The 25557-nt window shown below is 38.0% G+C and overlaps 1 protein-coding gene across 1 annotated transcript in view; it reads left to right on the top strand.

Moving 5' to 3' along the window:
- The window catches only part of TRPM6 (transient receptor potential cation channel subfamily M member 6), a 58017-nt gene that overhangs the window by 6621 nt on the left and 25839 nt on the right, over positions 1 to 25557 (top strand). The window contains exons 5-21 of the mRNA XM_014886308.2: positions 1310 to 1450; positions 2755 to 2889; positions 3963 to 4243; positions 5297 to 5525; positions 6096 to 6242; positions 6791 to 6925; positions 8024 to 8152; positions 10171 to 10422; positions 11361 to 11535; positions 13090 to 13204; positions 14876 to 15075; positions 17180 to 17312; positions 18963 to 20095; positions 20771 to 20883; positions 21799 to 21925; positions 22825 to 22922; positions 24050 to 24108. Coding sequence (XP_014741794.2) covers positions 1310 to 1450; positions 2755 to 2889; positions 3963 to 4243; positions 5297 to 5525; positions 6096 to 6242; positions 6791 to 6925; positions 8024 to 8152; positions 10171 to 10422; positions 11361 to 11535; positions 13090 to 13204; positions 14876 to 15075; positions 17180 to 17312; positions 18963 to 20095; positions 20771 to 20883; positions 21799 to 21925; positions 22825 to 22922; positions 24050 to 24108 — 3602 coding nt within the window. The remainder of the gene's footprint in view (positions 1 to 1309; positions 1451 to 2754; positions 2890 to 3962; positions 4244 to 5296; positions 5526 to 6095; positions 6243 to 6790; positions 6926 to 8023; positions 8153 to 10170; positions 10423 to 11360; positions 11536 to 13089; positions 13205 to 14875; positions 15076 to 17179; positions 17313 to 18962; positions 20096 to 20770; positions 20884 to 21798; positions 21926 to 22824; positions 22923 to 24049; positions 24109 to 25557) is intronic.

Raw genomic sequence — 25557 nt, 5'->3', positions numbered from 1 at the left:
CACCGAGCTTTTCTGGGCTGAGAAAACTCTCTTCCTCATTGAAGTGATTGATATGATCACTTTGCTAAAATCCATGTATATATTTGTTTCTATATATCTCAGGACACTTTGGGAAAACCCAGTGCGTGATCCAAAGAGAAGTTTTGGCACTTGATATACAATAATGTATAATGTCTGCACAATTTCAAAACTTTCTTTGCCTTTTTGTAAGCTAAACTTGGGATCTGCAAAAGCCTTTTTCACCTGAGTTTCTGTAAGTTCACATAAGTGCTCTGTGAATGGGTTGTGCAGTTGCAGTCTGATTAAATATGGTGACACTGTAGTTGGGACAGTCAACAGAGTGATGTGACTCTGGATTTCAGAATATTTTCTCTGTTACTGTGACCAACTTTGATGCTGCTGTGTTTGAAGATGCACTGCAGTCTGTTCTGATGGCATAAAAGATGGGGATTAGTGCAGAGCGAAGTATCTACAAGCTTAGGTAGTCAAAAATACTTTCCTAACTCTCAGTGACCTGGGGCTGAGTGGCCTTAGCTGACTGTACTGAGGCTTGCTATGAAGTCTATTGAAAAAACACCCTCAGTCCAATGAAGGAAAATACTTTTCACAGTCTGAAAGGCATACACTGCTGGGAATACATAATATCTCTGACCCCATTTATGTACAGGCCCATTTTCCACTTCCAAGAGTTGCAGTTTAAGGTTTTACCAATAAGTTTTAAAATCTGTATGAAAGAGAATCTGTTCTTCAGAGAATTTGTCACAAGCCTTGAGTCTTTGAAGGACAGTGGAGGTAAGACGGGCGATGAGGCTTTAAGCAGAAGAGGTGAGATATTCAGAGCTAGTGCATGGACTGCTGTTGTCCTAGTTGTCAGGACAGTCTTGAGCCTGAACAGGATATTTCCAGTCTCTAGGAGTTACTCTGCTTCAGCTTAAATACCTCTACTACTACTACTTCTTCAATTTTAGTTAATCAAAGTGCTTAATCATACCATGCTAGTTTTCTCTTGTTATGAGACGGTTTTTATCCGTACCTCTGTTGTTGGTGCTTGTCCTGAAAAACAGTTACCCTCACTGTTGGATGCAGCTGATCTTGTGAGCATTGCAAAATATGCAATGTAAGTACAGTGCACTGCAGGCATCACATTTTCCCCTCATTTCTAGAAAAGTTTAATGCGTGTAGTGAATGTGTACAGTTTCCTGACAGATGAACACTTTTCCAGATTTTCCCTTACAATAGGAGGGCTATGACATGGTTGAATGTTGCATATAACAGCATCATAGAATGTCTGTGACACTTGCTGTTTCAGAATAGCCTTTCTTTGGATTACAAGATATCACTGATTGACATTGGACTAGTGATAGAGTACCTCCTTGGTGAAGCTTATCGGAGCAGCTACACAAGGAAGCATTTCCGAATTCTCTACAACGATCTCTACAGGAAGCACAAGGTAGCTTCTTTCAAAACACTGGTCACCAAGAAAAGCCAAAATGTAACACCTGAAAATAGCTCAGGTTGTCATCCTGGTTTGTTTGAAGAGCATCATTTAAATGTATGCCATGCTTGTCTGCTTGAGAACTGTGGAGAGGTTGCAAATAAAAGAGACAAATCCCCAGAACTATTGGTGATTGTTAAATTATTTATTAGTTCAGCAAATTTACTTTTTTGTCCAGTATCTGGGTTGTGTTTTGTCTACCATCCATCAATAAAGAATGACAAGATTTTGCCAACCACCATTTTCCCTTTTTGGAAACTGTTACTAATTTCCTTCTTGCAGCTTGAAAAACTTCATGCAAATGCTAAATTCCACTTGCCTTGAAGTAGACTTAAGGCATGTCAGCATTCTCCCTATTGGTTTTCCAAAATCAGTAACTTAAAAAGAGCCTAAATTTCTCAATAAATTATCTGAAAGTCATTCCCAATATTGCAGAAGGAGCAGATTTACTAAATAAGAATGATCTCCATTTTTCTAGTAGAACTGGACTTTTAAGTACTTCCATATGTTAAAAAACAAACAACAAAGCCCTCTCATCCCCATGAAATATTTCCATAACTAAGAGAAGAACCTCATAATGATCAGGGAAAATGAGAAGAAATAATGAAACCTGTAAGTTGGAGTGAATAGAAACAGAAAGAAAGAGGTTTCTGTGCGTCACTAGTTTTTAATACAATGCTTAATAAAAAAGATGTGAGCAGTTCTAACACTTTTTGCTGTTTCCTAATGAAATATGACCTTAAGAGGGATAGGTGAAACCACGTAATCGTATAACTAGGAATTTTTGGGAAGAGCATTAGTGATTCAGTTGCTAATGTTCTTCCCTCTTAGCCAAAACTGAACAAAATTTACAGAGATGCTGGATGTGCCATCCTTCAGAAGAAATTATCTGCAATAAGTTCAGAGAGTTCAGTCTTTGAAACGGTTTATGGCACATTTTATAAAGCTTGGCACTCAGAAGAATGGGTGATTCCATCTGTTGCACTCCTGTTTGTTGCAATTTGTGGATGCTATGCGTGGAAAATCATTATTTTGAATTCAGAGACTCAGAAAAAGATATGTCTGTTAACTGAGATGTAAAACAGGCCATTTTTTCCTTGATGGTACAAGCTTCAGTGCTAGTTAGGGTGATTTTTGGCTCACTAGTTTTTGAATAATATAAGTTTCTACATGCACTATTGCAGTCAGCAAATACCAGCAGACTTTATTTCTAATTTGCATTTCTCTCCTCATATTTTATGGTTTGCCTTTGGATCTAGAGAGTGGTCTCCAGCTTGCCTCAAAGCCTGTCTCATTCATTTCATCAGAGTAATCAGATGGATAGTGGAATGGGATCCACTGAAAGTACTTTGCATTCTCAGTTCTTCAGAACTGCACAGCCTTACAAATGCAAGGTAATATAATTGCTTATTCTAGACTTTGTTTAGGAAATATCAGGCTGATAATAATTTTATTGACAAATTTTAGACATGTTGGTAAGGCTCTTAGTTTTTATAATTCTACTTAAATTGCAGTGGAAACAATGCTTTACTGCTCACTGCTTATGAAGTACAAGTCTTGCAGTTTTGTTGCTAAAATCAAGCTCAGATTCCGTGATAGATTTTCAATTTCTATCCTTTAGTTGCTAAGGGCTTTAATTCACTAAAATGTGTATGACCAAATTTCTGAGTATGAAGCATGTGTGAAAATTCTTCTGAATTTGGAAGAAATATGAGTTCTTTGACTTTCCTAGTACTTTCTCATGAGTGCTTATTAAAGTGCTAGAGTAAGACTGTTATGAAGAGGTACATTCAGGGAAAGAATTACATAAGAGCAAAGATTGGCATTCATATTTATCCATCCATCCATCCATCCATCCATCCATCCATCCATCCATCCATCCATCCATCCATCCATTTATCTGACAAAACATAAAGTAAAATGAATTTAAATGACTATATTGGCATTAGTCAGAACCAGAATGAGCCCATAATAACACTGAGACTTCCTCACTTATATCAGTAAGACTTTTTTTCCTGTACCTTTCACCAAGAAATACCCAGATATGAATATATAGCAAGTTTACATTACAAGAGTGACAGACATCAAAAATAATCTTTAAGTATCTAAAGTGTTTATTTTGGTCTGTTTACTTTTTCTTCTGTCATCACACATACAAAAAAGAGAGTAAAAGCATGGTATATCATGGGGTTTGGAGAGTGCCCAACACTATGGAAAGGGAAGTTATGAAAGACACGGATGCAGAGCAAGGTGTATTTTTCTTTTGTTAATGTTACCAGCTTCTTAGCATTGGCAATGTGGACATGGTCCTAGCTGTGGTTCATGACTTAAATACATATAGCTCTCAAGTAGTTTGCTATTTGCAATTCAGATTTTCATCAGTTTTAGAACCTCAACCATTCACTGGGATCTTCTTTTTATTTTTCTTTTTTTTTCCTGTTTTTCTGGTTTTTAAACAAATGTGTAGGAAAGATCCAGCCCTTTCCCAAAGTATAAGAAGAAATCGAAAGAGGATATAAACTATGCAGAGAATTATGAGTCAACTGGCTTCATCTACCCCTATAATGACCTCCTGGTTTGGGCAGTATTAATGAAAAGACAGAAGATGGCTATGTTCTTCTGGCAGCATGGAGAGGAAGCCATGGTCAAAGCTGTTGTTGCATGTAAACTCTACAGAGCAATGGCACATGAAGCTAAACAGAGCAACATGGTGGATGACACTTCAGAAGAACTTAAGAAGTATTCAAAGTATGAGTTCTCCCTTCATTTCAGTTAAAGTTCTCTGGTGCTGAGAATGGTCAAATACTGCCCTAATCTGCTAAGAGCTGGTAATGTTAGTGATGCCATGGACTATGGAGTATTTAAAAAGTGCTTCCAGATACTCACTATTGAACCTATATAATAGATCTATGTACTGGTCTGTAGTGCAGTGAAGAGTAAAAGAAAAAATATTTACATATTACCTAGATGCATATTTGAAAATATAGGTGAGTAATGTATGGCTCATTATCTGCTAAATGGTCAAATGAAAGGCTGAAATTTCCCTTGTTGCTTCTGTTACAGTTCAATTTGTTAAAAAGCCACATGACACATACGTGTTGGACTGTTCAAATATGTAACAAATAGTAACGAACAAACCAAAATCAGTGCTTAAATCCTACTCTGTGTAAGACTTAATGGAAATTGAAATACCTGATTCAATGAAAAGGGAAGTAGACCAAGAATTTTCTTTGAGTCTGTAATTTCCATTTAGTGTTTTCTGGTAATTTTTCTTGTTAGTAATATTTATTCTTGTTAGTAAAATGTTCTGCTTTGTAGATTTCATGCTTAAGATTCAGGTGCAATACAATGTGCTTTGTTCATTTGTATGCAGCTCCAAATCCTAGTTTGAGGGAGGGTATGTACCTTCCTTTAAGAGTGTTCTCTGCAGAGGTGTTTTAAAGTCAGTCCTAGAGAAGAGACTTTTGCAAGTGCTGCAATGCTTCCCCACAGTGGTGATGAGTCTGTTGATTGAAGGAAATACAAAGAACTTTGCAGGGTCCGTTTTGATCACTGAGTGAGATTAAGAATGAAACAAATAAAAACGGATGAAACAGGAAACAATTGTGATTAGGACTAAATAGTTAGGTTTACACCCCAAATTGTTTTCCAATAAAGCAATGAGAAAAATGGGAGAAGGCATGCTTACTGAGATTGATAGCTGAACTTAAGTTACCGGAGTACTCACAGCAACCTCTTTTCAGCAGTATCTCTTTTGGACTGACCCCTGTTATATGGACTGTTAATTCCTTTCTGCTTTAGGGAATTTGGGCAGCTTGCCTTAGATGTGCTGGACAAAGCATTCAAACAAAATGAGCAGATGGCCATGAAGTTGCTGACCTATGAACTGAAAAACTGGAGCAATTCAACTTGCTTAAAGCTGGCAGTGTCTGTGGGGCTGCGGCCCTTTGTGTCCCACACATGCACACAAATGCTGCTGACTGACATGTGGATGGGACGCCTGAAGATGCGGAAAAACTCCTGGTTTAAGGTAGCACTGGTCTGGTTTTTTGTGAGTATTTGGGCGTTCTTTGGGTGCTTAATATATGGGGGTTTTTGGATTATGAATGTGGCCAATGCAGCTTCAGACAGCTGTGCTAAAGCATAAGTTGGAACATGAACATCTGGGAAACAAAAGCAAGGGAGAGAGGGAAAACAGAACATGCATCTGTTTTATTTCTTTGCAAAAGCATGTGTGGGATGACATTAGAAGGAGGGATTCTTTTGTTGCTCTTCCCGTTCTCCCAGCACTTTTCAGTCCTTCCTCATCTGCTCTTGCTTTCCCACATTGCCTGCTCCCTGGCAGAGCTGCTGGTGGGAAGGATGCTTTCCAGATGCAGGGAGCAGTATTGAAAACATCCCCAGATACAATGACGCTCTTCAAAGCCAATAGCAACACAAATCTTCAGAGACTGTCAAACTATGGTACAGATTCCCAGCATCTGTGACTCCTTCCCCAGCCAGCGGGATTGCACTGGGTTTGTGCTGGTACCAGGCACAGCTGAGTGTGGCCTCAGGTTTATGCTATCACTGCTTAATTAATCTTGTGGCTCTCTTTTAGGTCATTATGAGTATTCTCCTGCCTCCAACCATCCTGATGCTGGAGTTTAAAAGCAAAGCAGAAATGTCTCATGTGCCCCAGTCTCAAGACTTCCACCAATTGTGGTACCATGGGGAACAGAGCCAAATCAGCTCTAAAGATACTTTGGTTAGTCTGTGAGGATCAGTTATTTATGTGCCAGAGTCTGTTTGTTTACCACAGTGAAGTTCTGAAGAGTGAGAAGAAGCTCATCAGGTGGAATGAAATAGCTGGAGGCCAGTTCTCTCCAGAAGTATCGATTAGGTCCCTAGTCTGGATACAGACTTAAGTGAATTTGGTACAAGTTACTTTGTCTGTCCTGGGTGTCACTTCTGTACTGACCATAATGAGAAAGTCCTTCCCAATCTCACAAGTATTGCTAGTGCAGGAAGGGAGCAGCCCTCTCTGAGGCAGACAAGAAACGTGTTTACACTCTTATACAAAACACTATTAAAAAGATATACAGTGTAGCTGTGCCTCATAGAGCATCTTTCACACAGTGCATGTTGATTATTGCAAATGAGATAGTTGTAACCAGACAAAACCAAGCTACAGTAATGCTTGGTGTATTCAGAACAAAATTTAGACATTTGTGTCTGTCTTCCCCCTGAAACAACACTACATTTGCAGATATAGACCATTGTTTCTTACTTTAAAAATGCTGTTTTCTTTTAAAGAAGGGTTATGATGTGGAAAAGGCTGTTCAGAAGTCTGACGAAAGCCAAGCAGATGGTGGACAAGGAAATCTGTCTGGAACTAGAAAAATCTATGAGTTCTACAATGCACCAATTGTCAAGTTCTGGTTTCACACGGTTAGTCATAATTCTAGAACTTGGATTGACAAACCCCTCCTTTGGTCCTTCAAATGCCACTTAATTCTGCTTTTATTTTTTCAAGTGTGGATTTGCAGTCACTCAGTGGGGGGTGTAGGTGGGAAGCTATTTGAATGTTTCTCTGACTATTAAGTGTAAAGATTCTGCTATTCATGCTAAAATCATGCAACTGAACTAAAAAAACCCAAACCAAATCAAAACAAAACCCAAAAACAAAATTACAGGGAACTAAAGAAAAACTCAAGCACAGGTTTTTATAGTGATCAGTTGCAAATGTTGAGAGCGATTTGAAGGTAGCCTTTAATACTTCACTGATATTCGTGTTCCTTTCTTTAAGAACTGTCTCTGGAAAAGTGAATATTTATCTGTAGATCATTTGCTATAGGAAATGTGCATTTATTAAGTCAGTTTTAGTAACACTCTGTCAGTAGAGCTCAGGATGTTTAAGATCAGACTGTTCAATAGGTCAGATCACCATGCACATAAACTTTTATTGTTTTCACTAGATGTGCTTCGGTAGTTTATAGGTTGTAATCTATTATGTTAGATACATTTACAGCATGTTCTTGTACATCTAAAATATGTGTTTTCCAGCTGATATCGTTCTTATGTTTTGGAAAACACTGGTTAACCAGCACTGACTTATAATAACTTTGAGAATTGTTTCTTGTCCCTAGAGAAGGCTGGGATAAAAGCATAAGGCTGCCCTTGCATTCAGGGAATGGTGTGCAATCACGATTAGAATAGTGGAGAGGACCTCTGGAGACCATCCAGTCCAACATCCAAGACAGAATAGTTTGTCTCTTTTATGAGGATGAACATATGCTGCAATTGTTCATCTTCTGCTCCTGACTATTTTTTCAGATCCAAAGAATGAATTTCCGATGATGTTTAAGAAGAAGCCCATAAAAACAAAGCAAAACAAAACAGAACTTTAGAGAACTGGAATAAAGGTTCCAGGCTCAAAAATGTGGCAGTGTCCCAGCAGTCTGAATATCTATAATGAGGCCAATCAGCTGTTATGTTTGCAGAAGCTTGTTTGAGGTGTGTATGGATTATACACCTTGTGTTTTTCAGATGTCGTACTTGGCATTCCTCATGCTCTTTACTTACACTGTGTTGGTGAAGATGGAACCTAGGCCAAGTGTGCAAGAGTGGCTTGTTATCATTTATATTTTCACTACTGCTATTGAAAAAGTCAGGGAGGTAAGTTTTTTCCATTCACACTTCTCACCTTTATTATAAACCAGGGAATACCTCTCCTAAGAATGCTAAATCCTGCATTATTTTTATAGAGAATTATACAATGAATTTATTTATTAGAAGTCTTTTATTAGGAGACCATTTCATGTGCTTTAAAAATGCATCTTAAATTTTGGCCTTTATTCTCTAATATTCTGTGTAGAGCTGGTAGGTAGTGTGTAGGTGACTGCTGAATTGAGATTTGGAACCTTGGTGTAGGCACCTGGTCCTTAATTTTCTTGATTGGACCATTAGACTCCCTCCTAGTAATAAAATTTGTCTTTAGATATTTAATCTGAGTGAGAACTTGTTATGAATTAATAGATATTTTGCATAGAACAGTCTATGGCTCTTCCTCAAGTCTAACAGCCTTCTATAAATGCTCTTGGAAAAAAACTGTAATTAAATTTTAGTGCTGGATGTATTTAGCACAAGAAGTTATATTCCAATCAAAATTATTGCAGTTATTTGCAGTTGTTTAGACCCAAGCTTCTGAACAGAACTTGCACTCCATATCTGAGTCTGGGGACAAATGCAGCTATGTATTTCCTCAATTATTATATCTGCTCTGACATGCCTTCACTGTTGATTCAGCACCTAGAAAATAATAGTAATGTGAATTGTCTTTCGTATGACTTTTGAAATGCTGTACTTTCAGAGGAATAAAGCTAGCCACAAAAAGCCAGCCTTGTATGCTGCAAATACAGGTCCCTCAGAAGACTGCGCAATCAGTATGAGAGGGATTAAGGATTTCAAGACACAGTAAAAATACTGGGAATATTTGAAAGCTTGGATGCACTTGAAATTTCTGTGTCAGCATGAGCTAGAACTGAAAATATTTACTCCAGAATTTCCTAACTGAGAAAAATGTTAAATGTAAAATAGCAAGCACACTGTTGTGCTCTTGGACCCTCTTGATGGTGAGACAGCAGAAACAACAGGTCTTCTTTCTAGCAGCATTGGTTAGACACTTTGAAATGGATGTCTTTACTTGATTTTCTTTGTCCATGTTCTAGTTCTGGTGGGTTGGCAAAGACTTTGTAGGACACTGTTTTAGCCATGCAGTTGCTTAACTGCTGAGGGCCTTGTTATATATAGGTGCAAACCTCTGTTTCTCTAGATTGTATCAAATAATTGTTAAAGCCTTAGGCCCTACAACTAGTTACTCATGTGAGTTAGTCTAGATCACTTGCTTACATTAATGTGTTCATATGCATAAATTCTTCCAAGAGCAGGGCATAACATTTCAAAGTCTCTCCTTTGCTTGGTACTTATCAGCCTGATCTCACATAGAGCTGCATAGTTGGCCTCACTTGTGGCATTGTGCAAACGTTTTATTTGCTTCCTCCCAAGGATTCCACTTCACATGCTTGCTCAGTGAAGCTTAAAATCCCTTTGGGGCACCCTACAGTTCAAGGAGTGAACATTTCATTCTTTACCTTGCTGTTTGCCAGCACTCCTTTTTTTTAACCTGTCCTTGGCAGAATACAAGGATCTTTCTTTATATTTTTGGTCTGAAATAAAAGACATTAGTTATTTTCCCAGTGGCAAGGTTAGGCTGATACTTTCCATGACTAAGGGGTTAATGAAAAGGCCGTTGCAGGTCATGACCATCCCTCTAGAAAATGCTTGTTAATTTCCAATAATATATGTGCATAACAATTCTTTCCTAGCTCCTCTCTTCTGCTGAGGTTTGTGCACTTTAGTGAATGGTTTCAAGTTCAGGATTCATTTTTTCTTCAGGAAGAGCTATCCCATTTGATATGACATATTTGAGCAATATGACACTATAGATTAAGTAAAAACCTCAATTGTGGGTGAGTGGCAATATACAGTAAATGGGTCTAAGACAAAAGAAAAAAATGGAAGGGGGAAATGATACATTTCCAAATATCATGAAATAATTCAGACAGAAAAGGTTAAATAATGTATATGTGATTTTAATGGCATTTTATGGTGTTTTTTCCCCCAATTATACCCAGGTATTTATCTCAGAACCCAGAAAATTCTGCCAAAAGGTGAAGGTGTGGATTTATGAATACTGGAATTTTACTGATTCTGTAGCTATCCTCCTGTTTATGATTGGTTTTGGTTTGCGCTGGTCCAACCCCCCTGTTCGAACTGCAGGGAGGCTCCTTTACTGCTTGGACATTATATTTTGGTATACTCGGCTCCTTGATCTTTTTGCTGTGAATCAGCATGCTGGCCCATACCTGACAATGATTGGGAAAATGGTAGGTATTGCTTTGGAGCAATATTTCTGCAGTTAAGGCATCTACCTTCAGGAATATGTAAATCTCAGAAGTGACAGAAAAGGAGAAGTCTTCTAATAATTCACAGTGAATGAATTATTTGAAAATACAATTATTTTTTTCTGTTTGTGAGTTGAACATAATGAGATTACACTTTTTAAAAATTTAGTAATTACATGGATTTATTCACAGAAGCCGCTTTTACTTCATTCCTTAGAGATGAGTTGCTTTTGAGCTAGTTTGCCAATCTAGCTCGGTAACAGGAGAAAGAAAACTCAGTGCCTCTTGGAGATGGGCTCACTGTGACAGGTTATTTCCCTAACTCTTGGAAACGGTTTCATTATTATTTTACTTTTTGATTAAAATAATTATATCCCAGTGTATCTGGCAGAATTTCTGTGAAATAAAAATTAATTTTGTTTCTCTTTTGCTGTAAGAACTGCTGCTGAACTACTGTCTGGTCTTGGGGGACATGTGAAGATTCCTACTGTAATTTGTCTCAGTTACTGGGAACTCTCTTCTTAATACTTTTATACTCTGTCTTTCATGGTAATTGTTTAGGAGGCAAAATAATTTTCACTGCTGTTCCTTGCTCTTGGTTTGAAAGAAGTACCACTGAGCAAAATCATTATTGTAAGGTCTCTGCATTTTTTATAACTTGCTTATGATCTAAGACGAAAATGTGAAGCAAGTAGGACTTGTGGCTTTTTTGTTCTAGGATGATTTTAACATCTATAAAATGCTTATGTAGTCCGGGTCATAGAAATAAAATATTTTTATTTCCTCCAGCATATTAGATTATTACCCCTGGTTTTATATTCTGATTTGTAAAAACAGCAATTGATACTCCTCCCTAAAATGAATGTCTCTTTTCCATACAATTAGCACAACTAATTCTTTTACACAAACATGTCTTCCAGACAGGAAACATGTTCTATATTGTGATCATGATGGCCATAGTCCTGCTGAGTTTTGGGGTGTCACGAAAGGCAATTCTTTCACCAGAGGAGCCTCCTTCTTGGACACTGGCGCGAGATATTGTATTTCAGCCCTACTGGATGATGTTTGGTGAAGTCTATGCTGGAGAAATAGATGGTAGGTAATTTTCAAAATATAGCTCAACAGCCTAAATTGAGTATGTGCAGAAGCATGTCTACTTGTTCTCTTCAGTTATGACTACTGAGTCTGTTCTTTCTTAAACAATTCTGATTCCAGTATTTATATGTCAGTAACAAGTAGTACTGTATGAATGAAGTTGAAAATAGGAGTTTCTTTGATAAAAACAAAGATAAAACTATAAGCCCTTCAAATGTAATGTTTCAAATTAAATACACTGCCAATATCAGGGCAAAGTACATAGGAACTAATACTTAGGTACTTCCTGGTCAGGGGATCTGCTACTGAAACAAATTTCCAATTAAGTGAATCCAAATCTGCTGATATCTTGGAGAAAAGACTATAACACTCCTTTTAAGGAGGAAAAGAAAGGAGAAATAAGTTACCTGGCTCCATTCTTAAACAGATAAATTTATCTTATGTGCACATAAGATAAATAGAACCAATCAATGTAAATAGGAAAAATTGTGTATCTTGATTATGGCTTTGATCTAGTTTCAGTAAGAGGGAAAAACCAGGCACTCCAGAGATATTTAAGCATTACAGATGTAAGGCACTCTTATGCTACTGACTGAAGGTATGAGTAAAACAGTCCCTAAAATCGAAAAGTAGGTATGCAAATAGAAATATATATTTAAGGTACATAGTTCAGCATATACCTAATCCATTAAAATAATCTACCATGATTACTGCTGAAACAGTCACACGTATTTTGGTTATATAAATCAAAATTCTTTTAATGAAAGCACACTGTTAAGTTTCCCAGTTTAATCCATTTAATCACTTAATAATTCTAAATCTTTAGAAATCTGACACTTCCCAAATAAAACCATGATTTCTCTAGTGACTCTTTATCCTGTAGAATATGTCCTGAATTTAGGTCTGGTGCTTTATGAGTATGTTTCAAAGTTTCCTCGAAAGAGTTAAATTTGATTAGAAATCAAAAAGTTTGGAAAGTATTTATTTTGGTATTTTAAAAACATTAAAAGAGATTCCCTATTCTATTCCTATTCCCTATTTTATTTCTTGCTTTATGTCAGAAATTATCATAGCCATATATCCTTTTACACATGAGTTAATGTGCTTTTAAGTTGTGTGTGAAGCTCTGTACTCCAGTACTGATAAAGCAGCCTTTGAGCTGTATCCTTGTCACAGCAGAGTCTGTGACACTTCTGCCTTAAGGATCAAAGATTTGGATTTCAGCTTACTTGGGTAAAAGCCATCCCCCAAATACATTTCAGCTGCATCTTATTTCCCCTTAACAAAAAGTGGAATGACTGGCATAAGAACTGATATGTATGAAGTCGTGTCTGCATCTTCTGAACAGTGGAGACTAAGGTGGAATAACATGTAGAGGTCTCAGTTCTCCTTTAGGTAGAGGTTTACCTTTAATTTGGCAATTTAATGATGCATCTCTGTGAAATTAGTGAGGACTATTCTGTTTCTTGCTGGGACAAATAAGAAGCACAGGCCATTGTTGTGCTCTGCTCTGGTTTCTGTGCTACCCATGTTTTGTATATCTTTCATTTCCAGTGTGTGAAACCAATGAAGACTGTCCTCCTGGCTCCTTTCTCACACCATTCCTGCAAGCTGTCTACCTCTTTGTGCAGTACATCATCATGGTCAACTTGCTCATTGCATTCTTTAAGTAGGTACCTTGGTATATTGCTGTAAAAGCAACGAATGTATATTCTGCCAAAACTTCTTAAAAGATTTCCACTGAAAATGCCCCAGCAAGGGCACTCTGATGGTGGTGATTGTACCCCATCTGCGGTGGGGATAAGTGAAATAAAGGAAAGAATGGTGCTAGCAAGAGGACAGATAAACTCTTTTGCTACTTAAAAAGAATCTGACTCTGTGAGAGCAGACAATTGCAGTTGGCAAAAAACCCAACATTAATTCATCTCTGGAGTAATTTTCCCTTCCTAAAAGTTGTATTTGTTGTGCTAAGAGCCTATATAACATTCATCATAGGTAGGCCAAGTTTTAAACTGGCAGATAAGTGGCAGGTGTTCAAGTGAAGAGGATAATGACTTTAGGAGTATGCTTTTCCATTACGAAATAATTTGAAAATTCTAACTTACTTAATGCAATCTCATATGTTCTAGACTGAGCTCTAGCTGTAGTGTTTTCAACAACTTGCTTTTTAATGTGTGCTGCCACAGCAGAGAGGGTCATTATAGTAATTCTATAGTAATACATAGTAATTTATCAGAGACTTTACAGTAATTCTAACCCTTCACCACCTTCACTTCCAACCAGTTCTAATCCCTTGTAGTGGATCAAATTCTGTAAAATATTAGTAAAGAGCAGCCTAACCCAAGCAGTTATTTATTTTTTTCGTATAGTTCTACCATTTCTGGGGAAGAAAAAGTCAGCTGTAGGTTAAAAAAATTTCAAATTAATGAAAGGAGTAATTAATATAAAAAGCCCTGAACTATTAAAACTGATTCTATTTCCACTTTCAACAAGAAATCTCATTCCTGAAATTGTGTCAAGGAATCAAGCTATTATTTTATACACTATGTATTATTTTGCATGTGTGAAATTGTTATTTGAATTATTTCTGGAATTAAACCTTTAGTAATGATGATATGGTAAATCTCCTGCATAGGGATTTGATTGTTCCAGAAGTGGGACCAGAAATGGGTGGCTATGAGAAACACATTTAATTATGCTCTCAGTAGGAAAGTTGATGTTTTTGTGATTATAGGCTGGGTGCATAGAATGACAGTGCACCTGAAATGACAGTGCTAGAAACCTCTAGCTTTTCTTTCCTGTGCTTGGGTCCATCATAGTAGATATAGAAAATTATTCAGTGCAGCCATATTTAATAATTTCACAGCTACAATGAGTATACTGAGAAGAATGGCTCATGTAACTGCAGCAAATATATTTTTAGGGAGTGCACAAAACTATTTTGTTACAATCTTCCCTTAACCTGACACCTACTTTTAATCCAGTCCAAAGGCAAACAATGCTGAATTCTCAGTTAGGTATAAATTAAAATTTAAATAGTATGACTGGGATTTCAAAGTCATGTCAGTGGTATCTTTTGCCCAACTCCCATTAATGTGAATGGGAATTGGATCTCTAAATCTGTTAGGCAGCTTTGAAGCTCTCATTCTCAGTGCACTAGCTGCAGGCACATGCTGCTGCTTTGTTAAATGAGAGTTGCTAAGCTGATTTACCCCACTGGAGGAATGGAACCAGTGTCAGATTAGATCTGTAGACAAGTGTCTTGTGCTATATTTGTGCTGAATTCCTCACATGCGTGTTTTACCCTTCTTTCCCTCTTCCTCTGTGGCTCCCTCCTCAGCAATGTTTACTTTGATTTGAAATCCATATCGAACGAGCTCTGGAAGTACAACCGTTACCGCTACATCATGACCTACCGTGAGAAGCCATGGCTGCCTCCACCATTCATCCTCCTGAGTCACTTTGGGCTTCTGATGAAATGCATCTACCACCACCAGCCCCCAAATGAGTCTGACCAAGAGGAAGGCGATGTTGGACTTAGTAAGCTGGGAACCAAATGAAACAGCTCATCATCTCTCCTATCACTGTGGAGTTGAGTTAAAAAAAAAAAAGAAGGAATGCTTTCCTTTGTATTTGGCTGTTGCTGTGCTATATCCTGTGCATCAGTCAAGATACCTCACAAATCTGAGCTGAAATAAAGAGACAGCAACTTATTCTGTAGGAACTAAATAATTTCTTATTTTAAAAGAAATTAAGCAGTGCCAAAGGTACAAATTTCTGTATGTTTGCCATGAAAGGACCAATAATTCCTTTATCATTACCTGGGGAAAGTAGCTGCAGACCCCAAGGGTATAGGAGATCCAGTGATGGCAAATGCAGAGAGAGAGAGAGCATAGGAGCTTCCCACCTCCTTTCTGTTTCCATTCCTTTGTGCACTGGTTTATCACTGCACCTTACTTCACTTTTTCTAGCCTGGACTTCTTCATGCCAGGTCTTTCCTAATGCCTCCTTAAGGTGATCCCAGTTCCATGTCCCATTGTCACCAGCTCTGCCAGAAGTAACGTGAGCTGTTGTGGGAAGGTGACCTCAAGATTGATATGAATACTCAGTAGTGCGGCTTGCTGGTGGGTGTGAGGCAGGGAAGTGGGGAAGAGGACTGTAAAAATATCTAAAAAAACCTGGGAAGCATAGGTATACAGTATTATACAGCCTCATCCTTTTTGATGCGATGTACACCCTTGATGTCTTGTAATAGAGGTGGGCAGACCCTGCATGGGTTATGCTTCACTTATAATTTTCTCTGCTGAACATGAATCTCTGAAGATATCTGGCATGCTCACAGGTAGTTAGAGAGCTCAAAAACAGGCTTGCCTAATCAATGCTGAACTGCTGTACTGCTGCTCCCTGGTTCAGCTCCTCCATCATGATTGGATACACCAGCCTGCCTTTTAGCACATCTAAAAATCCTTGCACAGAAGAAGGCCCATGGTTTCCTTACATTCCGCTCAGAAGGAGAATTTTTTTTCTGTTTAGGCACCTCTGGGCACCGTTTCTATACACTTATGCTTGATAGCTTTCTCTTACTTTAGTTTTGGTGTTGTTATAATTAACTGGTTTTCACGAGTGTCCAGAGCCACCCTGTGGAAAATCAATACCAAGATAGAGAGCAAAATTTTGGAGGGAGGAACACAGGTCAAGTAGGGGAGAAAAGTGCCTGGAAGGTGACCAAGTCTGATTAGGAGTGAGAAAGGGAACCGCAGAACACTGGAGGGGTTCACTGCTGAGCTGTGTGTTGCAGCTGAGTACTACATCCTTGTAGCAAACACAACCTTGATGCTTGTAACAGGCATCTCTCTAGCAAGTACACTGAGGACTTGAGTGCATAAAAAGGTACAGAAAAGAAGGGCTTGGAAAATATGGAGTTTGAAACAGAGAAGCAGATTTCCACCATGTGCATTTCATTGTACTGCCTTGTAATGGAGCTGTTCTCTCAGAAGTCTTGGTGTGCTAGAATAGCACCATGAGCAGCCCAAGTTATAGAATTTTAAACTTCTGAATGCTTTTTCCCCTCCAGTAAACTTGGGATGGAAGATCTTTATGTTTTATACATAAGAACTTTTATTAAGGATATCTGAATGTTTTATACATATGGACATATTAGCCAATTAGATGAAAAAAAAAAAAAGCTTTATATCTTTGAGCATCTGAATGGACTGTAATTGTTGTAGGTGACTAGCTCTAGATGAATGTCTGGGCCAAACTGCAGTGATATTTCTGTAAGGTTTACATATTCATATTTAAGTGACACACATAACAAAATAAAGGAAAAAGTTTGTGAGAAAATGCATCTTTGTGAGCAGCCTTTCAGATATGTATTTTTGAGGCTTTAAAGGGAAGTGTACTGGAATTTTTGCCTGTGGGTTTTGTTCCCTATGTTAGGAAAGACAAAATCTCACATTTTTATGTATTTGAATCTTTATACGCAAGCCCAAATTCATGCAGTTAGGCCTGATTCATTCTTGTCAAGGGAGAGAGTATAAACAAGTTTTTTGACCTTTTTTTTTTCTTCTTTTTCCTCATGCATACTTATAAATGATAGCAATTATTAGCATGCTTCATACTGATTCCTACCTATTTTGTTCAGAGCTCTACCTGAGTGATGAGGAGTTAAAGAAACTCCATGACTTTGAGGAACAGTGCGTAGAAGAATATTTTCACGAGAAGAATGAAAACCTGAGTTCCAGTGGCAGTGAAAGGGTCCGTTTGACCACAGAAAGGTGTGTTTTAATGCATATTTATGTTCTTTGTATAAATTTGCCATATAAAAAGACTTTGATAAGTTAATGCTTTTGGAGCTGGTTATGGCCACTGTGAACATGCATGGGCCTTGTTAATTTGATGGAAATGTGTCTGTTTCTGTACCTGCATCTGTTTGAGGTGTATGGATCCAGATCTGTCTGGGAAGCCTTGCTGACAGAATGGCATCCCCAGATGCCATGCGTGCAGTGTGCACATGGTTAAAGGGGTACAGTGAGGTGTTGCTCAGTTTCACTTGTATAGACCAGGCAGCACTGAAAAAGCAAGCCGGAGAACAGCATACGATATGTAATTGTATTTAAAGGCTTAGTAGTGTAGGTACACTGTGAGAGTATTGCTTGTGATTGAGTATAATTGCTGTTTACAGAAACAACCAGAAAACCATTGTAGCATTATTTGCAATGTAGTGTATTGGTTTACACAATGTCAATACACAACTACCAAAAGGGTTTCAAAACAATCAGTTTTGGCGTAATTTAGCTTTCTATTGAAATCAATGGCAAATCTGCCATTAAGTTTAATGGAAGAGCTAAAAAAAAGAACACTATAAAAAGTCTTACTGAATGCCAATGCTAATTTCATCTAACGAATTTGTTTTGTCTAGAGAAAGCATAATCTTATTTTCTACATGTTAAAAGTAAACACAGAAGCAAAATAAACATCCCCTCTAAAAGGAATTAAATAAGTAGGTTTGTTCAGAAACTGAAGAATTGATAACTTTAAGACGGTTTCATTTACTGGATAAATATAGCTCTGGAAAGGAATTTTTTTCTGAGTGCAAGTGAAACACTCTTCGCAGCATTGCACGACATCATTGCAAGAAATTAATTTAGATGAATAAAATGTTCTGGAACACTGGTCCTTGATTTTATTAATCAGTGGCTTAATACTACATATTTTAGTTACTCTGTGACAAAGGAAAGAAATTACTACTGCATATTGCCTGCATCTGGCTTATCATTGTTTCAGTGATAAAATACCACAGAATATCGTCAGGAAATATGAAGAGAATGATTTGGTTAAAATTATGTAATTCCAGGCCAAGAAGTTCCTGCAGTTTTCACTAGGGATTTGAGGATAATAAGAAAGGCTTTGGTTTTTTGGGCAGCTGAATTTTACCTGAAGATAACCAATGGCATAAGATGCATAGAATCTGCTTCCAGATGCCACATATGTTCTTAGGAAGATCCATTTCTCAGCAGACTCCAGTATTTGAAAAAAAATGGTGGTTTGTGTGAGCCTTATCCTTCTCATGCTTGCACAAAAAATATAAAATGCAGGATGTCCATGTGCAGCCGTAGCCAGTATAACCTGCCATCAATGGTTTAGTAGTTCTATACCAATGAATTGGTATTAGTAGGAAAACAACAATTTTTAAAATAGGTACTCCTTGAGCAAAAAGTCTGTTTCTTTAAGAAACCCACTGGCAGTTTGGCTGGGTTTTGTCAAATATAAATATTAATGGGAATAAAAGTCACTGTTTAAAAAAAGCCTGTTTGATACACTGACTTTTTGAAATGTATGAATGGTTTCTTTCATTTCATCATCTCGCAAACAGATGTGAAGATCTATGTTTTGATATTTTAGTTATGTTTTCTTTTTCTACCTAGAGTGGAAGAGATGTTTCAGCAACTTAAAGAAGTGCATGAGAAGGTATTTTATATCAAGGAGTCTTTACTCTCTCTGGACAGCCAGCTAGGACATTTGCAAGACCTGTCTGCCCTGTCAGTGGACATCCTGAAAGTGCTTTCAGCTGTAGACACCTTGAAGGTGGAAGAAGCCTTACTGGCTGACACAAAACATCAAGCGTGTAGGAAGCTGCCCCATAGCTGGAGCAATGCATTCTATTCCAAAACCTTGAGCAGCCTGGAGGGCTTGTATGACAAGAAATACCACTATTACAGCATGCCACCCTCCCTCTTACGGAGCTTGGTGAAGACTCAGTCTCCATCAGAGTGCAAACTCTTGAAGTCTGGGAGTAACAAGGTGATAGAAGACAGCTCTCAAAAGGCAGAAATAGAAACAGACACACTCACTTCAGGAGTATCCTCTGAGACTAGGTCGACTCCTAGGTATGGGCAGTTTTTGCTGGTGCCCCCTGACCATCAGGGAGGGTCTTTTTCTGAGGATGTCACCTTAAATTTGTCCTTTTTGAACACTGCTGCCAAGTATAAGGATGTAGTATTCAGAGATGACCTGCAAAGTAGCATTGTGGTTCAGCAAAACTTGCCGGGTATCAACTTCCTTGGAAAAAAGACAGAGGGTTATCCATGGAGCCAGAGAGACTTTGTTTTTCGTTTGCCATCAGAAAAAACTAATTCTGCAGAAGCTGCTCATCCTCTTCATCTCCAGCTCCCACTGGATATTGAAGAAACTGCAGTATCCCCCTGCCATGACAGGGAAGAAACTGAAGGTGGTTATGTGAACTGGGGATTCTCTGAAGGTGATGAAAAAGGAGTTTTCATCTCAGATTCAAAGAAGAAAGCCCTGTACCTACATTCCTCCTATGACAGGGACAACAATTGCCAGAATAATCCTGCCAGGCATGTCCAGTTAAGTGATTCGAAGTCCTTCTCCTACAACTCTGTCAAGTCGTGTCGCAGCAGCAGCAGCTCTCAGAACAGGCTGAAGCGAAGCATCTCCTGGATCAGCCCTATCTGGAGGGACTGGAGTTTCTGCAGAAGCAACAGCTTACCGTCCCCTAAGAAAGAGAGATCAGGGAAAATCTGCAAGCCTATAGGCGGTAATTATAAAGCATTAAACCTGTGCAGGGTCTTTTACTGGAGAGCTTCCAGAAGGTATTAGATGCAGTGGAGGATAGTAGCAGAGAGTCTAGAGTTACTCTTTCACTTTGTGTGGGTCTGGCTTTTGGGAATATATGAAGTGTGCTTGGTATCCAAGCCGCAACATACCTATGTGTCAGCCACTCTGGTCTGCCCCACCTCATGGAATCTCCATGTCTGTGGCTCCACAGCCAGGTGGCAGGAGGATTGTGCTCACTCTGGGGAAGTTTCTTGCCCTGGGGATGAAAAGACAGCGTTGCAGGAACCGATATATATCACACGATCCCATAGAGATACATTAGCAGTGTCAGAGATGGGTGCATGGAGAATGAAAAGGCATATATTTTTGTAGTCAGTTTAAATACCTCTCTGTCTACCATCAAGTCTGCTTACCAGCCACTACAATACATCAGACTCCAGTTTTAATTACGAATAGTATGAGATAATGAGTAACATTAGTTGTTTTATGTCTTGTGATGGTGCACATTTTGCATGGAATTGCCTGAGTAGTGAGTTTGGATGTCTTTTGTTTCTCAGATTGCTTTAGACATCTGCCAATTCTCAGTCCTATCAGATTTTACCTTAGTAAACAAAAACTGTGTAGCTTAAAGGTGTTTTCTGACTCTTTCCTGCAGAATCTCTAGGATCCTGTGAGCTACACCACAATGAGACAGAAAAAGCAAAACAGCAAAACAGAAACAGAAAATCTGAGAGAGGAAAGAGGAATCAAAAACCTCTTCAGGTTCCGGTATGGGCAGATGCAAGAGAATTGTGTAACTCAAAATTGTCTTTTTCATTCCTTAAGAACAGTTCTACAGTGTGCTTGAATTGAAAATGTATACATTTAAAATGCCGCACAAAAACTGCAGCATCTCCCATATGTGTCTAGCTTTGGTTCAATTTTACTTTTTTTTTGAATGTGTGAGATTTCTGTTTTGAACTTGTTGGTATCCAGGGACTTGGTATACTGATTTTGTGGTGACTCACAAGCGTAAATCAGTCCTTACATTTCAGCTGTCAGGGGAACTTGTGGAGGCTTCATGTGATCTAGGATAGACTGAAGCAGTGACCATATCCAGGGGGTGTACAACTGTACTCAAGCAAGACAGGCCTCATTATGTTGTGTCCTGCCTGCAAGAGTCCTATAGATTTTTCTCTGAGTCCATCAAACATTTAGCACATTGCAGAAAGTATATTGATTGTGTATATGTATGGGACAACTTTTGCAATTGTGTCTGTGTGTTCATAAATAAAAATCTATTCCTAGAGCTATAAAGACATTTCTAGAGTCTTTATCTGGAAAGAATTATCACTGTTTAATGAGATGAATGCTGAAGACTGGTTTGTTTACATAAGATACCCAGGTCAGCAAAGGATCTTGGACTTGAACTTTGAAATCTAGTATCTCTGAAGGTATTAGGTCTCAAAGTTCAAACACCTTCAGATAGTGTGAGACCTTTCATTCATAGTACTTGCTAGACAAAAGCAACATATCTTCTGCATTTTGTAACAAAACTGCGAAAATCTGTTTCTCAGTTGGGTGTGCATTCATTCATTGGCATTCCAGAGATGCTCTGAAAGGCCACATCATATGCTGTCAGAGGAACTGTGGAGATGCTAGTCATCCTGTAAATTCACTATTGTTTTCCCTGTATCTTGGCAGGTGATTAGAGTGGATGATTGTCCCCAGAACACTCAAGTGAACTCAGAGCCTGCAGAGGTCAATGTCTGGGATGAGCAAGAGAAACGCAGCAAGAACTGGCTCACCGTGTCTAATTTCAGTCAGCTAAGTATGTTACATGTTACAAACTGTGAATTTCAGAACAGCTTTTAAAAGAAACAGTAAACATAATTTAAAAAATCTAAGGGTTACTCACCATTTTCACCTCATGGCATAATTTTACAGAATTAGACTCAGTTTGTCTTGGTTATTTGATGCAAGATTGGAGAGGCAAAAGAGTCATAGATTGGATGGAAGATCAGGTGAATCTTTTTGGGACCACTGCCTGTCTTCCATTGGAGATAGTTGAGTGCTAATCCTCAGGAGTAAGTAGGAACCAAGGAGAATGATGTCTTTGTCTCCTCTCCTGATGTGTCTTCTAAAGCGACATCTTCAAAAGTGGCATCCTGGCTAATTGCAAAAAATAAACTCATGATTTTTCAGGACATTTACCCTCATGGGTAGTGCTGTGATACTGTATTTGTTGGCAAATCCTCTGCCTGCATCATTCATTTCTCATTGCTCAGAAACACATCCTCCAAAGGGAAGAAATGAATTCTGTGTTGTTTCTTTTGGAATGAAAAGAAATTACATTCTTACTCTTCATTTAGTAATTCTCCATCTCTTTCATTCTCAGAAATTCTATGCATTATTCATCTCATCTCTCAACTTTGCTGTGATGTGGCTCACTGTTTTCATCCTGTGAGCTGCTGGGAGAAGTACCAGACAGTGCTGTGACTCAGTACCATGTGGTCTGAGGAGGGCTCTACTCCCAAGTCTGCTGAAAAAAGTGGAAATAGTCTGTTCAACCCTGTGGAATTCTGTCATTGCTTTTTTTAACCCACTACACATTTACTGGGTTGATACTGGTATAAAGGTGTTTATTTTATAACACTGCATAGCTACTTAGTTTATAGTCATAGAGCTGTTCACCCTCTAGAAATAGCTGACAACTTCTCTTCTGACTAGGTTTGGAACATCTCTATTACAAGCACCAGAAAATTAAAAATCCAGATGTTGGTAGACATACCATACCATTCTGTGATTACCTGAGGCATTCTCGAGAGGTAAGATCTACGCATCTTAGCCCAAAATCTTGGCTGGGATGAGCCCAGAGTAGCTCTACAGTCATCCCTGGATTTGCCAATAGGGTTTCTTGGTCATGACATATCTCTTTGAGAGATGAGCAACTGTTGTCTGCTAGCACAGTGTATGTGTGGAAGCAAATGAATTATTTAACAGCTGCTAACACTCTACTAAGATTATTGAAATAGGACATTAAATTATTGAATCTTAGAGTGGTTCTGAATATGAATATGAACTTAGTGAATAGAACACTCATGGCATACCAGTGGTTCAGAAATCCCTCTTGATAGTAGCAGGGAGCAACACAAGGGGGTATGTAGGAAGCTTTTTGTTGAAGACTTTTTAATCTTCAAAGCAAGCTACAAGTTCAAAATATGAGAGAATTTAAAAGAAAATTAAAATTGATGTAAATTTCAGGTTAAATTAAAAGTTGAATTTTACTTGATTGGTCTTTAAACTTAGTGGCTATTGATTTTTTTTTTATTTTTTTAATTTTAATTTTTGTGTGTGTGTGTGTGCGCGTGTGTTTTGAGGGTTGAAATTGGTCTGGCTACTATTCATAAGAAATTCCATTTCTTGCTACCACATTAGGAGGACCTGGCTGGCCCATTTTTTCCTAATAGGCTTGAAGTTTAAAAGATTATTTGAGTATTTCTTTAAATATAAGACCTGGAAAATATGTAATCTAAATATCCCTGGAAAGATGCTCGGTGTGTTACATTCTTCTCTTCCAGGGCTTTTGACTGAATTTATTTTCAACAACAGTAAAGGTTATACCTACACTGGAATTTTCCAACATAAAGTTCTCTAATACTGTGCTTGTTAGAAGACCTTTAACAAGCTTTGTAAATGTATCGAGATACATGCGGTGACCTGAGTATTTAATTCAAATATCTGGAGACATCATGGAAAGCGGCAGTGTGAGCAAATTAGTTCCATTTTAGTGTAGGTATGGCAGTGCTATGATTCACCTGCCTGTCAGGGTCATTATTCATGTTAACAATAATAATAAAAAAACTGTTCTCAAGATTGTACCTTCTTGAGCTGTGCAATGTGTATATGACAAAAATGTGCATATTTTACCAGTAAAAGTATCTCTTTTTTTTAGGATTTCAGTAATAGCGTATTTGGAAACACCAAGAAAAGTAATCTGAACAGGAATTCCTCGTATGTATTATTAGTATGTTAAGATACTCATCACAGATTTTCAGAAAGGGATGCCTGTAGGGTCTGCAGCTTTCCATGTCAGTTCTGTAATATACTTAGAATGATAAATTCCTAAGAAATGGAGAGTTAATGCCAGTTTGTTTAAGTTTCTTAAGGAAATCTTATTAATGGAGATAAAGGAGATTCATATAAACAAAGTGTATGATTCTAGGTGGAATAGACCCCCCTTTCTAATTCTAATAATAATTGAACGTTCTAATTCAGTCACTAAGATGAGAGTTGGACTTCATGATTTACAAGGTCTTTTCCAAACTTAATAATTCTATGTTTCTGTGGTGATTCTGTTATTTTATGACCATATGGTTGTATTTGCTTTTGCTGTGCAATTGCATGTTTTATTTTTTAATAATTACAATGCTAGCATCTTCTGAAAGCTTCTCTCATTGAATGATTCATCTGTTTTGTACATTTACCAAATATTTAGCTCAGTTGTCTTCATGCGTTTTCAGAAGTTATTTAGCTTTGATTACATTCAGTGCAAGTATACTGGTTTCACAAGTGGTTTCCATTTTCTTGTGAAGTTTTTAATTTTTCCCAGATTGATTGATCATTATCACAATACTAGTAGTACTTTTGCTACATGCAGTGTTGTCTTTATGTTCCTTTTCCTTTCGTCTCCTGTTTTCACTGTTTTAATCAATTTCTTCTAGATCCCTATTTTTTTTTTCCCAGCACCACACAGGTAGTAAGTAGAAGATACTAGAAAACTGTCACATCTTATGTGATTTCACCATGGGGAAAGGAGGAAAAAAGTTACTGTGTTTTTGGGGGTTTTATGGATAATGTAGGGGGTGGGGTTGGGTGTTCTGCTGTTGTTGTGGCTTTGGGTTTGTTTTTTTTCCTTTTTTTACACCCCATCATTTGTAGGCAGTAGGCAAACTGCACACTTACCAGCAGGATGCAGGGGCTGGTGAGTGGCCTGAATCTGTCACTTAGTCTGTTGTCTTCAGTGGGATATCTCTGGTCTACGAGGCGAATCATACCTTCTCTGTTCTGTAACAAAGACTGCGTTAATGTAGTAGTCTTTTTGCAATCAGACTTGTTAATCCAAAGAATCACCAATTTAAAAAGTATGTTTTTGTACAAGTAATGGTAATGACACAAGTAACTGTTAATACATCTCAGCATTGACTAAAAAATTAACAGTTGTGTGATTGAAAGCTCTGTAACTGATACAGTTATTGCAGTGTAAAAGATGTGGATAGGAGTGCAGACTCAAGAGCAGCTCAACTAAAGCAGAGAAAGAAACGTAGAAAAATGTGTTAGTTCTTCAGTACTTGAAGACTGTTTGCTGATGGTTGTGTTGAACAAAATTGCACTGAGGGTTATTTAGCTTTGTGACTGCTGAGTCACATCTCTTTACATGTGATCCATGTGTACCAGTGTTAG

This window comes from Sturnus vulgaris, chromosome Z (genome assembly GCF_052056855.1).
Source record: "Sturnus vulgaris isolate bStuVul1 chromosome Z, bStuVul1.hap1, whole genome shotgun sequence".
NCBI classification, from domain to species: Eukaryota; Metazoa; Chordata; class Aves; order Passeriformes; family Sturnidae; genus Sturnus; species Sturnus vulgaris.
This window is presented reverse-complemented; position numbering and strand designations above follow the sequence as displayed.